Consider the following 12,231-nt stretch of genomic DNA (forward strand, 5'->3'; position numbering starts at 1 on the left):
CCCCTCCAGAAAGGGGCGGCTCCGGGCTCCTGCGGTCCTTCGCCCGCCTCCGCCTCCTGCCATGGAACGCGGGGCGGCTTGGAGGCTCCTGCAGCGTTCACACATGCAGCGAACCCGAGAACTCGCCAGCCCGTGTGCGTGGAAAGGGAGGGAGAGAGGGGGCCGCGGCGCGAATGCGTTTGCAGGGTTCTGGGGAGTGGGGTGGCGCCAGCACCTGCCATCGGGGCTCCCTCCCCGACATCTGCCAGGGAGGGAACAGGGAAGGGGCGGCCAGGGAACCGCTCGGGGCTTCCCCGTCGCGAAACCGCAAGAGGAGGCAGGTCTGGCCGAGGCGAGCCTTCCCGGAATGTGCCCGGAGGGGTTGGCCTGCCGCAACGGGAGTGGAAGGCGGCTCCCCGGGCACTCTCCAGACCAGCTGCAGGGGAGGCAGCCGCCCCATGGCGCTTCCAGAGGTAGGCGCGGTGGTAGTGCGAGCCGGGACGGGAAGTGGGCGGCAGGACCCCCGCGGCCACTGCTAATTTCTCTGCCAATCTGTCCACTTTGTGCACCTTCCTCCCCGAATCACCTGTTTGGAGGAGAGGCAACCACTCCCCCCCATGTTGGCTACACACAACACACTCGCCTTCTCTCCCGGGCACCCAGGGCGGCCACATCCCTACCCTGCCCAAGGTTCTCAATGGGGTAGGGGCGGAGGCCATTAGGAAGTTTAGAAGGAGCGGTTGGCTAGACCGGAGGGGGGATCTCTGCAGGAACCAGTGGCTCCATCTCCCTCACTTGGTGGTGTCTTAAGCCTGTCATAACAAAGCTGGGATGGATGCATGGATGGATAGGTGCCCTTGGAGCTTCAGGGCAGTAGCAAGCTGCCTATACAGGCTTCCAGAGTCCCATGTCCACTTTTGGGTGCCCCATTTTAAGAAGGACGTGGACAAACTGAGCAGATCGAGAAGATGAAGTAGGCATGTTACCTGATGTTCCCAGGGCTTGTCTAGAAGCAATGGTTGGAAACAGCAGGGAAGCAGATCAGGGCTTAAGGTTCAAAGACAGATCCTAACAGTCAGGGCTGTTCAGCAGTGGAACAGACACTGCCTCTGGAGGTTCTGGGACCTCCTTCACCAGATGTATTTAAGCTGAGGCTGGATGGCTGCCTGCCAGGGACAATGTAGCTGCACCCTGCGTGGTAGGACTTTGCTTTGGGAGTCCCCAGAATATTGGTTGGGAGGGCTGAGGGACAGAGAAGACCACATAACATATTTGTGTGCTCAGCCGGAGAGTTGAACCCAGGTTAGGCCTCATATAGAGTATTGCATCCAGTTCTGGGTTCCACAATTCAAGAAGCACGCAGACAAGCTGGAGCGTGTTCAGAGGAGGGCAACTAGGATGATCAGGGGTCTGGAAACAAAGCCCTATGAGGAGAGACTGAAAGAACTGGGCAGGTTAGCCTGGAGAAGAGAAGATGGAGGGGAGACATGAGAGCACTCTTCAAATACTTAAAAGCTTGTCACACACAGGAGGGCCAGGATCTCTTCTCGATCCTCCCAGAGTGCAGGACACAGAATAATGGGCTCAAGTTACAGGAAGTCAGATTCCAGCTGGACATCAGGAAAAACTTCCTGACTATTAGAGCAGTACGACAATGGAACCAGTGACCTAGGGAGGTTGTGGGCTCTCCCACACTAGAGGCCTTCAAGAGGCAGCTGGACAACCCTCTGTCAGGGATGCTTTAGGGTGGATTCCTGCATTGAGCAGGGGGTTGGACTCGATGGCCTTGTAGGCCCCTTCCAACTCAACTATTCTATGATTCTATGACTTCCCAGCTGCAACCCAGTCCTCATCCTTTGCTACAACTCCATAGCAACAATCCTCACAAAATCAGAGCTGGTAATGGAGAAGTAGAGGTTGTTGGGCCAAATAGCCTCAGGGCTATAGCAGAAACTGCACACAGGAGAGAAGCACCATGTAGCGGGGTTTTTGTGCTAAATCTAGAAGACTCCAGGCTAAGATGGGAGAGTTGGAGTGCCTGGCTGTTTTTAAGGAATACAGTGGGCATTAATGGAAACCTGGTGGAATGAAGAGAACTAGTGGGAGAAGGGCTTAATCTACACCAAGCAGGATATTACACTATGAAAGCAGTCTATGGTCTGTGCCAATGTACCCCAACAGTTGTCAGTGCACTTCAATACCCCACTATAAAGCAGTAGTGTGGCTTCTGCCTTTTATATACTACTTTCATACTGCTTTCATAGTGAAATATCCTGCTTGGTGTAGTTAGGCCGTGGTCATTTCTGGATTTAAACTATATAGGAAGGATAGAGAAGGATGTAGAGTCAGAGGTGTTGCTCTGACACTATGAGTCTCAAAAAGGGCAAAATGTTGAGCAGACTAGAAAACCTAAAAGGGGCAGATGCCACAGAAGTTGAAAATACCGGCCTCCAAAAAGTAAGTTGATGTTGTGCAGACTTCTACTGTTACTTTCTACTGTTAGTTTTTCCCTACCCTGTGCCTGCTTACCCTTCCCTGTACCTGTTTGCATTCTCTTCCCCTCCTTATTGTTTTACTATGATTTTATTAGATTGTAAGCCTATGCGGCAGGGTCTTGCTATTTACTGTTTTACTCTGTGCAGCACCATGTACATTGATGGTGCTATATAAATAAATAAATAATAATAATAATAATAATAATAATAATAATAATAAGTTCCTACTAGGAACATAACATTGTCCTCCAGACCAGATTGCTCAGGGTGATCTTGAGATGGAACCAGCTGCCCACAGGAAACCCAGAAGCAGGAAATCAGGGAGGCAGCCCAATGAGGAAGTGTTGCAGTAATGGGTGGCTTCAATTCCGGATAACAGACAAGAGACAAGCTCTGGTGCTGCTGGAAACAGTTAAAGTCTGTAATTGTTCTTTTTTATATATAAAAGCCTCAACGTTTCGGATTTAACAAAATCCTTCCTCAGGAGCTGCAACAGATAAGTTTTAAATAGTTAAAAATACAAACAGACATAGGGAACAACACACATACAGAAACAAACTTGGTTCATGTTTTTTGTTGCTTATATTGACAAGATTAGTTTTTAAGAACAACAGAAGCTTGGTGTTTTTTTTAAAAAAAATCTGACTTTAAATACATGAAATGTCATATAGAATTCTACAAGGAACAATATGAATTACAAACCCTCCTGAAAATTTTATATATTATACATCATTCTCTGATAGCTCATACTAGAAAGTTGCACAGTGCAAAACATATGAAACATATTATTAGGGTAATAGGAACTGACCTGACAATAGATGCAGGCTGCTAAAAAACAACCTGTCGGGCTTTTTATAAAAAAGAACCATTAGGGGGCAATAGCATATTTCTAGTACAAAATTAGTGTTGGAGCTTGGTATTGCCATTCACAGTGCTTCTAGTCTGCTTGACTTTAGGCCCCCAATGTGCAGAGCAACACCTCCCCCAGTACACCCTCCTCTGCTTTTCCTGTAGTCTAAAACTAGGCATTCCAACGACATTCCCATTTTGCCTTGGAGGCTTCTAGCATCTGCGAAGAAACACCTGTACACAATGTGCCTCCCCCAGATGTCTCCAGTGTGTGCATCTTTTGCTATGGCGCTTAGGCCTGTTTGATTGGCTAGCCTGTTCCTCCATATACTCATGGTGTATTTCCTCCCCTTCTGTATTTGGGCAATTGAAAACATTATTACTTTCATCCCCTAGGGATGATTTAACCTGAACCGGATGCTTCCCAGCTTCTGTCAGCTTACCCCCAGGGTTTGGTTTAAGAGCTCCTTTGCCACCATTTCTATGTTTTCCACCAGCAAGTCAGGTTCCATTTTGGTTCAAGTGGAGCCCGGCCCTCTTCTACAGGCCTGCTAAGCTTCTTGGGGAGATTTGACATTCCTAGAGGAGAAGGCTATCATAGAATCATAGAATCATAGAATAGCAGAGTTGGAAGGGGCCTACAAGGCCATCGAGTCCACCCCCCTGCTCAATGCAGGAATCCACCCTAAAGCATCCCTGACAGAGGGTTGTCCAGCTGCCTCTTGAAGGCCTCCAGTGTGGGAGAGCCCACAACCTCCCTAGGTAACGGATTCCATTGTCGTACTGCTCTAACAGTCAGGAAGTTAGACTAGTAGCCAATCAGTGGCTACTAGTCCTGCTGGCTATGTGCTGCCTCCAGTGTCAGAGGCAATACACCAGTTGCTGCAGAACATGGGTGGGTGGGTGGGTGCAGCTGCAGTCATATTTTGCTTATGGGTTTCCTGTCAGCAGCTGGTTGGCCTCTGTGTGAATATCATACCAGACTAGATGGAACCTTCTTATGTTTTAATACTGTCAACTGATCTTAATAAATGGGATATTATGCTATATATGCTACTCTTTGGGGTAGGTGCATACATAGTTACATACACACACACACACAGAGAGAGAGAGAGAGAGAGAGAGAGAGAGCGAGAGAGAGAGAGAGCTCAACATGGCTGCCAGCCTCTTTGACTTTCCTTGGGGGTGTGGCTTTCGGGACTTCCACAATGAGCACCTGCATTCCAACATTTACCATGACACCCCTGGCACTGTGTGAGGAGAAAACAAACCGTGTGTGTGTGTGTGTGTGTGTGTGTGTGTGCATGTGTGTGTGTGTGTATGGAGTGAGCACCACAAGCCGGTCTGAGATTATGTTCCTTTAATTTTCAGTCACCATTGCAGAATCTCTCAGTGCTGCCTCTTGGTGGCTCCATGTGGAACAGGAGCAATACCAACTCCAGCTGCTCAGAGAGTGCTGACTTCCAGTACCTCCTCTTTCCTGTGGTCTACAGCTTGGTCTTTGTCCTGGGCCTGGCTGGGAATCTCTCTGTGTTGGGCTACTTCCTCCGGACCAAGTCGGCCACTGCACCAGCCAATGTCTTCCTGGTGAACCTGGCCACCATCGACCTGCTTTTTGTGCTGACCTTGCCTTTCCGCATCTCCTACCACGCTCTCCACAACGACTGGATCTTTGGGGAGGCCCTCTGCAAAATCACGGGCTGCCTCTTTTTTGCCAACCTCTACGGCAGCTCCCTCTTCCTGGCCTGCATCTGCCTGGAGCGCTACGTGGCCGTGGTGCACCCGCTTCGGCACCTGCAGTTCCGGCAGCTCCGCTACCGTGTGGGTGCTGCCCTGGCGGTCTGGATGGTGCTGGTGGCAGCCATCCTGTACCTGGCGCTCCGTGGGCCCCTGACCAGCACCTTTCCTGACGGCCGCACCGCCTGCCTCGAGAACTTCTCCTCGAGGTCCTGGAAAGGGCGCATCTCCAGCGTCAGCATCTTTGCGGCTGTGATTGGCTTCCTGCTGCCCCTCCTCCTGATCGGCGTCTGCTACCCACTGATTGCGTGGCGGCTGCTGGCCTCCCCCGGGATGCAGCCCAGCTCACGTGCCATAAGGCGCAAGGCGCTGCGGACCGTGCTCGTGGTCCTTGGGGTTTTCCTGGTCTGCTTCGCGCCTTACCACCTGGTGCAGCTCGTCCACACCCTTGGCCGTGTGGGTGTCCTGGGTGGCTGCCCCCTCATCCGCGCCACCTACGTGGCCCGGCGCATCACCATGGCACTTACGAGTCTCAATGCTTGCCTTGATCCCCTGGTCTACTACTTTGCTGCTGAGCGTTTTTCCTGGCAGCCAGACTGGTGGAAATGTGCCTGCTGCCGCCAGTGCATGGAGAGCTCCCAGCGCCCCCTGCGACTCCGCATCCTGGCCACCATGAAGGGCTCCTCCTCTGGGGAAAGCACTTTGCCTGGCACAGAGCAGTGAGCAAGGAGGACCCTCCCATCCCTGTTTGGCACTGCTTCCACTGTACAGGAGATTTCCTTAGCCTTGCACTGAAGTTACATGTGTGTGAGCTTATCTGCTTGTGCATTGCCTTAGCTTTTACCAAGCACATCACTTCTAATAGCTGCACACTGTTTTGTAGGACTTCAGCTTTTCAGCCCTGGCCTAAAAGCTTATGCTACAGGGAAACCCCCAAAGAAACTGTACAGCCCACATTGTGGAACAACCCAACTTTCTTGAAGGAGACCACTTCCCTTGTCCCTGTTCATAAGCACACATTTATTCTCTCTCCCCCCCCCCCACTTCTGGTGTGGTACAACTTGAGTGCATGTGCTGAGGAGTGTGGAGTGCAGATTTTAACAAGCATTTGGGGCCTGATTGTCTCTTCCACCTCGCCTGCCTACATTAGGGCAATCCTTGCACAATTTCTCAAGGCAATAACAATACTTCCATATTTGAACTCATCTGTTTACAATGTGGCTGCTTCGTTTTTTTGTTTTATAGTCAAAATTTATTAACTGAAGAGCTACATGCTATTAAAGAAATGCCATAAACCCAGAAGGCTGTCTTTCCTACCTAAAATTCTTAAGCATGACTTCTGTGGTACAGAGCTGTTCGTGAACTGAGCATCAGGCTGAGCAATCATATACCCTAATTATGGGGTGGGTGGGTGGGGGCAGAAAGGGCCGTGACTGCAGTGCAAATGGAGCAGCCATGGTATCCTATGCATCAGGGTCAGGGTTAGGAAGACTCCCCACCCCCACCGCACAAAGAGCTGCATTCCCTGAGGTGTAATTTGTTGGGGGCCACGTGTCAGCAGTGGGTAGAGCTCAAGCCAGAAGTGGGCAGAGCCAGAGACACACACCCTCACACTCTTCACCATTGTCTCTCTCTCTCTTGTCTTTCACTCCCCCCAATCCATACACACACACGCACACATGCACACAAGTGTGCAACCCATCCATCAAACATTTTGTCTGATTCTCACCCACACACCAGACCCTCTGACACCACTCTGCTGTTTTCCATCACCAGCCCTGCCTTGAAGATGCTTTCAATTTGGTCGCTGGGCTGGCGGTTTTGCACCTCAGGGTATAGGATGGCAGTGTCCAGGCAGGAAACTGGGTGGGGAGCAAGGTGGTTGGGTGCAGGTGTGGTCACGGCTCAGAGGACAGGTGCCACTACAGGGTGCGTGTGTTTGTGTGTGTGTGAGAGAGAGACCAGGAGAGCGAGCAGGTGTGTGGAGAAGGAAGGGAGTGGTGCTGCAGAACAATTGCTCCCCTCCCTCTGAACTGTGTAAAGTCTCGCTAAGAAGGGACAGGGATGTGCATTCCCAGCAATGGCAGCTATGGCCAGAGATGGTGATTCTGTTGAGGTCCTTGTCACAGTATGGAATGGTGAGGAGTGAAGAGCCGTTAACAGCATCGCTCCTGAGTGCTCTTTTCATAATTGTGGAGCCCAGAAGGCTCCCTGGTTTACTGGGAAGCTCCAGACAATGAAACAGGTCAGAAGACAGATGGAACATGAGTGGCATAAGACTTGTCCTGAAGGTGACCGAACATGAGTTAGAGCATATAATTGCATCTACTGCATGGCAGTGAAGGCAGCAAAGAAGGCGTACTTTGTCACCGTCATGCCATCCTCAAGTAGTCATCCAGCTGAGACTCTCCGAGTAGTTCGGGGGTTACCCACCAAATCCAATACTGGAATCTTGCTGTGATGAATTTGCAAGTCACTTTGAGGATAAAGTCACTCACCTTCATAGAATCATAGAATAGTAGAGTTGCAAGGGGCTTATGAGGCCATCGAGTCCAACCCCCTGCTCAATGCAGGAATCCACCCTAAAGCATCCCTGACAGATGGTTGTCCAGCTGCCTCTTGAAGGCCTCTGGTGTGGGAGAGCCCACAACCTCCCTAAGTCACTGGTTCTAGGGAATGTGTTATTTGGCCTCCAAGGAGTACTTTCCCTAAATTCCGTTGCAGCTCCATTGAGGCTGTCAGGATTTGTCAGGTGTCATATTACAGGGCTCAGATGTTCCTGCTGTAGGGATGGGGTGGGGGGTATCATGTTGTTGCAAGTGCAACCAGGAGCGTGCTGCCTGCTGGCCAGACAGGGCTGGTCTGGGAGCAAGGTAAACCCCCTTCCTCCCCTCAGCGTCATTCTTGCTGAAAGCCCCCTGTGACGTTCACCACACTTTCACCCAGTCTTCATGATTAGGATAATAAGCTGAAGGAGTGGGATATCACTGCCAAATCAGCTGCACACATTGGCTGAGCTTACTTTCTACCCTGCCACAGTTAATGCCAAGTGTGTTGAGTTTATCGCGGTTACTATAATTACTAGTTTGAGGAAATAGGTGCTGACCAACAAATGCTAATGTGTGCGTTAGCATAAACAAAGTCCGAGGTGGCACACGGATTTAACTCAATTACACAAAATAATAGTTTATTATTTACAAGATGTTTTTTCAGTGCAATAGATGTTACAATTTACATAGATGATTAATAAATAGCCTAACTCTAACCCTCACTCACAGCCCCTCTACCTGCCCCCCTCAAACCTAAGGTGATGCTTCACCAAACTCCAAATGCTAAACTAAACTCTCAAAACAAGGAAGCCCCAACCTTCCTCTGCCACTCCAGGTAGAACCAAACACAGAAGCCCCATCATGCTACCTACAGTTAACCCTTTCTTATCTGTATATTCTGTTCCTGAAAAACTACAATCATTTTACCATGTTTCTTCGATTCTAAGATGCCATCGATTGTAAGACGCACACTAATTTCAGTATCACCCACAGAAAAAAAGCTTTGATTCTAAGAAATAATAAACGCACCTCTGATTCTAAGATTTATTTATTTATTTAATTATTATTTATTACATTTTTATACCGCCCAATAGCCAAGGCTCTCTGGGCGGTTCACAAAAATTAAAACCACAATAAAACAACCAACAGGTTAAAAGCACAATTACAAACTACAGTATAAAAAGCACAACCAGGATAAAACCATGCAGCAAAATTGATATAAGATTAAAATACAGAGTTAAAACAGTAAAATTTAAATTTAAGTTAAAATTAAGTGTTAAAATACTCAGAGAATAAAAAGGTCTTCAGCTGGCAACGAAAGCAGTACAGTGCAGGCGCCAGGCATCTACAGTGTAGATGCACCCCATTTTTAGAGATGTTTATATGGGGGGGAAAGTGCGTCTTAGAATCGAAGAAATATGGTAATATAATAGAATAGATTAACCAAAGAAGCTGGTGATTTTTTCACACGCCCCGTCAAGCATGAGAAGGTTCATTCCAGAAGTAAAGACTGCCACACTCTGGAGCTGCTGTAGAATGTCTTGGCCTTTGTTGTGGCTGCAAATGCTTTCTGCCTTTTGAATTAGCAGAGACTGAATCTTGCTAAACTTGACAAGCTATTCAGAAACTCATTTGATCAAATATTTGAACAAGGATGAATTGCCCTTCACTAAATACCTGAAGAATACATCTGAGAGCAGAACATTCCAGAACATTTTCTGCTGCTCCGTAAATGCCTCAAGTATAGTTCCTGAAGACTCCATAGTAAATACTGTTAAAAATATTTTAGCTGCAGTAAGCAATTATTTACACACACACACACACACACACACACACACACACACACACACACACACACTGAAGTTTTGCTGAACTGCGTTGCCACCTGTAAAGCTACACTCTCACTTGGAGGTAAAAAGCTGTTTTTAGAGCTGTGCAAATATGCAAGGAAGAAACTAAAAGCTGGCTCCATGAAATTAAAACAAAACAGAACAGAACAGAGACTTATGATTTCACCTGAGTTTTTTTAAAGGGCTAACCACCCACAATAAACCATTGTCCAATCACAGAGCACACTGCCTCCACTGACTGAACCATTCAAATCACAGATCCAGCACTTGTAGGTGCCACCATAGTGCAAAAAGATGGATCCAAGGCATGAATCCTCATGGTTTTATCTGATTTTAAAATACACCCCCCCCACCCCAATCAAATCAAAGAGCACATTTGCCTCTGTGGCTGAACTAGAACAATCACAGATCTGCCACCTGTGGGCACCTCCACAGTGAAAAATAATAATAATGGATCTGAGGCATGGATCCTCATGATTTTTAAAAGAAAAATATCCCAAACCACCATCACATCACAGAGTACATTTGCCTCCATGGGTTAGGGTTAGGATTAGGGTTAGTAATGTTTTTTTTTAAAGGAATGATTTTTTTTATTTTCAAAAAAATAAATAGTACTGTACAATTAAAACAAAATTAAGGGTTTGGGTTCAGGGTTCGGGTTTGGGGTTAAGGTTTAGGGGTTCAGGGTTCGGGTTTCGGGTTTCGGGAGTTTGGGTTTGGGTTTGGGTTCAGTGTTCAGGGTTTAGGGTTTAGGGGTTCGGGTTTAGGGTTCGGGTTCGGGGTTTTTGTTGTTGTTGTTTAGGTTTTTATTGATCAAATCTATCCATCTGGCTTCAAATGTATACTCGTGTGCAAAAACGCATTACAAAACGGCTGTTCCCCGACCTCCCCTGACTAATACTGTCTCACCTGCCGTCTAATACAAAGTCCTGCTATGCTGTTTTCACTTTGGGCGTTGTCTCCTTTACGTGATTGGCGGCGCCAGGTTTCCCGCCTTTCATGGCCATAGGCGCCCCCACTTCTGCGAGGGGAACCTCCCCCTCTCCCGGCGACTAAGCGCCTCCAGCTGGCTGCACACCATCACCATCACCGCCACCGAGCCTGCAGCATCACATTCAGTGCGTGTCCTGATCTCATACCATCTCTGGAAGCCCAACGCCAGCAACACATAGAGGTTGACCAAACAGACCATCATCCAGGGCACCTCCCAGCATCTTCCCTGCTGCCCTTGCCTCCCCCCCTCCGACTGCATGACTCGTGGCCCAGGCACCTCCTCTGTCGGTTCCTGCCCCAATGCGATACTTTGCCATGGCTGCATCCCACATCCGCCTCGAGGCTGGGCACGTGCTAACAACGTGCTCGATGGTCTCCCGCTGTGTCACGCCTGTCTGTACAGCGAGCTTCTGACATCGCAGCCGCACACACGCCTCCGCCTCCTCCGACCCCCTGTGCCACGGCTGGCATCCCCGCACGTTCAACACATTGTTGTAGAGTCACCATCGCAGTTCCCACAGCGGGTAGGGCACCGTCTGTCACGGAAGTACTCAATGGGCCCCACCTCACCTTCCCCCCCCCCGTTCCTCTTGGAGGTCCCGCATTTGGCCGGGAGCCACGGCCTCCCCCTCCTGCTGATGCTGCCTCTTTCGCTTACGCCCTGCCCTTTGCTTCCTGGCCTCCTCCTCCTTTTCCCTGAGCATGCCCCCATAGGGCTGGCGCCTCAGCTGCGCAATGCCCACCCCTCCTTCCTCTCCCCCATCCACCCCCCTCTCTCCTCTGAGCTCCTGCGCTGACACCTTCCACCGCCGCACCGCCACGTACACCTCAGCCAGATAGTCGGGCCCCTCCACCTTCATGGCTTGCGACACCACATAGTCCCAGAGGCCACCCTCCCACCAGCACTCAGCTCACCGGCTTCCCCTCCATCCCCTCTCGAAGCCCTCCATCCAGAAGTGCCTTTCCCTCTCCCCCGCCTGTGCCCACCGCCCGAAATTATGGGCCAAGAAAGCCGCCAGCAGCGCACGTATCTGCTCCCGGCAGGGGCCAATTTGGCAGCTGTCTACCCGGCCCTGGAGCATATCGTTCGGGGCGTTGACGACACTCTTTTCATCTTCCTGTGGCGCATGAAGACGTTTCCCTTGGCCAGGGCAGTGGCGCATCGACCAGTACATCATGCCGATTGGCCTTCACGGAGGGAAGTCTTTTGGTCTGCTATGCTTAAAACGATGATGCCATTGGGTCTCAGTGAGGAATGCAATTGGCAGTGTGTATGCTAGAACGTGTTGATCTATCTCTACGTGTGTTTCTGCAGGCTTAAATGGCTACTTTTCCTATTTTATGATCATTGTGGTTTTTATTTATGTCTTGTGCCTGTGAGGTCACAGGAAGGAACGTTTTCCCTATAAAACGTTAGCCTTAAGGGGCCATAGCACAGTTGATTCACCTCACCCCTTATGCCTTTATAAATAGCCCCACTCCAAATTTCAAATGCTTGTTACGAACCTACGGGAGTTGGGGCAGTCAATGATTTATGTAAGTAGATATCAGCAGTTAGAGCTTCAGTTTTAAGTTTGGCATTGTGCCTAACGATGAGATGCCTTCTGGGCTTTCTTGTTTTTTAAAATAAAAAATATTCACTACAAACTTATTTCATTCCAGGAGGCACCACTCGCCGTGTTATAGGGAGTGACAGACATCTTTACATATTCCCTGAATTTGGGATCAACTGAGTCAGCCTGCATATATTTTCTTTTTGGGAAAAAATTACCTGAAATG

The 12,231-nt window shown here is 49.3% G+C and overlaps 1 protein-coding gene across 1 annotated transcript; it reads left to right on the forward strand.

Annotated features, from left to right (window-relative positions):
* The first annotated feature begins 278 nt into the window (after positions 1 to 278).
* On the forward strand, positions 279 to 6,024 carry LOC134395302 (lysophosphatidic acid receptor 6-like). Its single transcript, XM_063121459.1, has 2 exons — positions 279 to 452; positions 4,695 to 6,024. The coding sequence occupies exons 1-2, from the start codon at positions 438 to 440 to the stop codon at positions 5,781 to 5,783; spliced, it is 1,104 nt and encodes a 367-aa protein (XP_062977529.1). The 5' UTR covers positions 279 to 437; the 3' UTR covers positions 5,784 to 6,024.
* The last annotated feature ends 6,207 nt before the right edge of the window (positions 6,025 to 12,231 follow it).

The sequence above is a fragment of the Elgaria multicarinata genome, chromosome 1 (assembly GCF_023053635.1).
Source record: "Elgaria multicarinata webbii isolate HBS135686 ecotype San Diego chromosome 1, rElgMul1.1.pri, whole genome shotgun sequence".
In the NCBI taxonomy this organism is placed as follows: domain Eukaryota; kingdom Metazoa; phylum Chordata; class Lepidosauria; order Squamata; family Anguidae; genus Elgaria; species Elgaria multicarinata.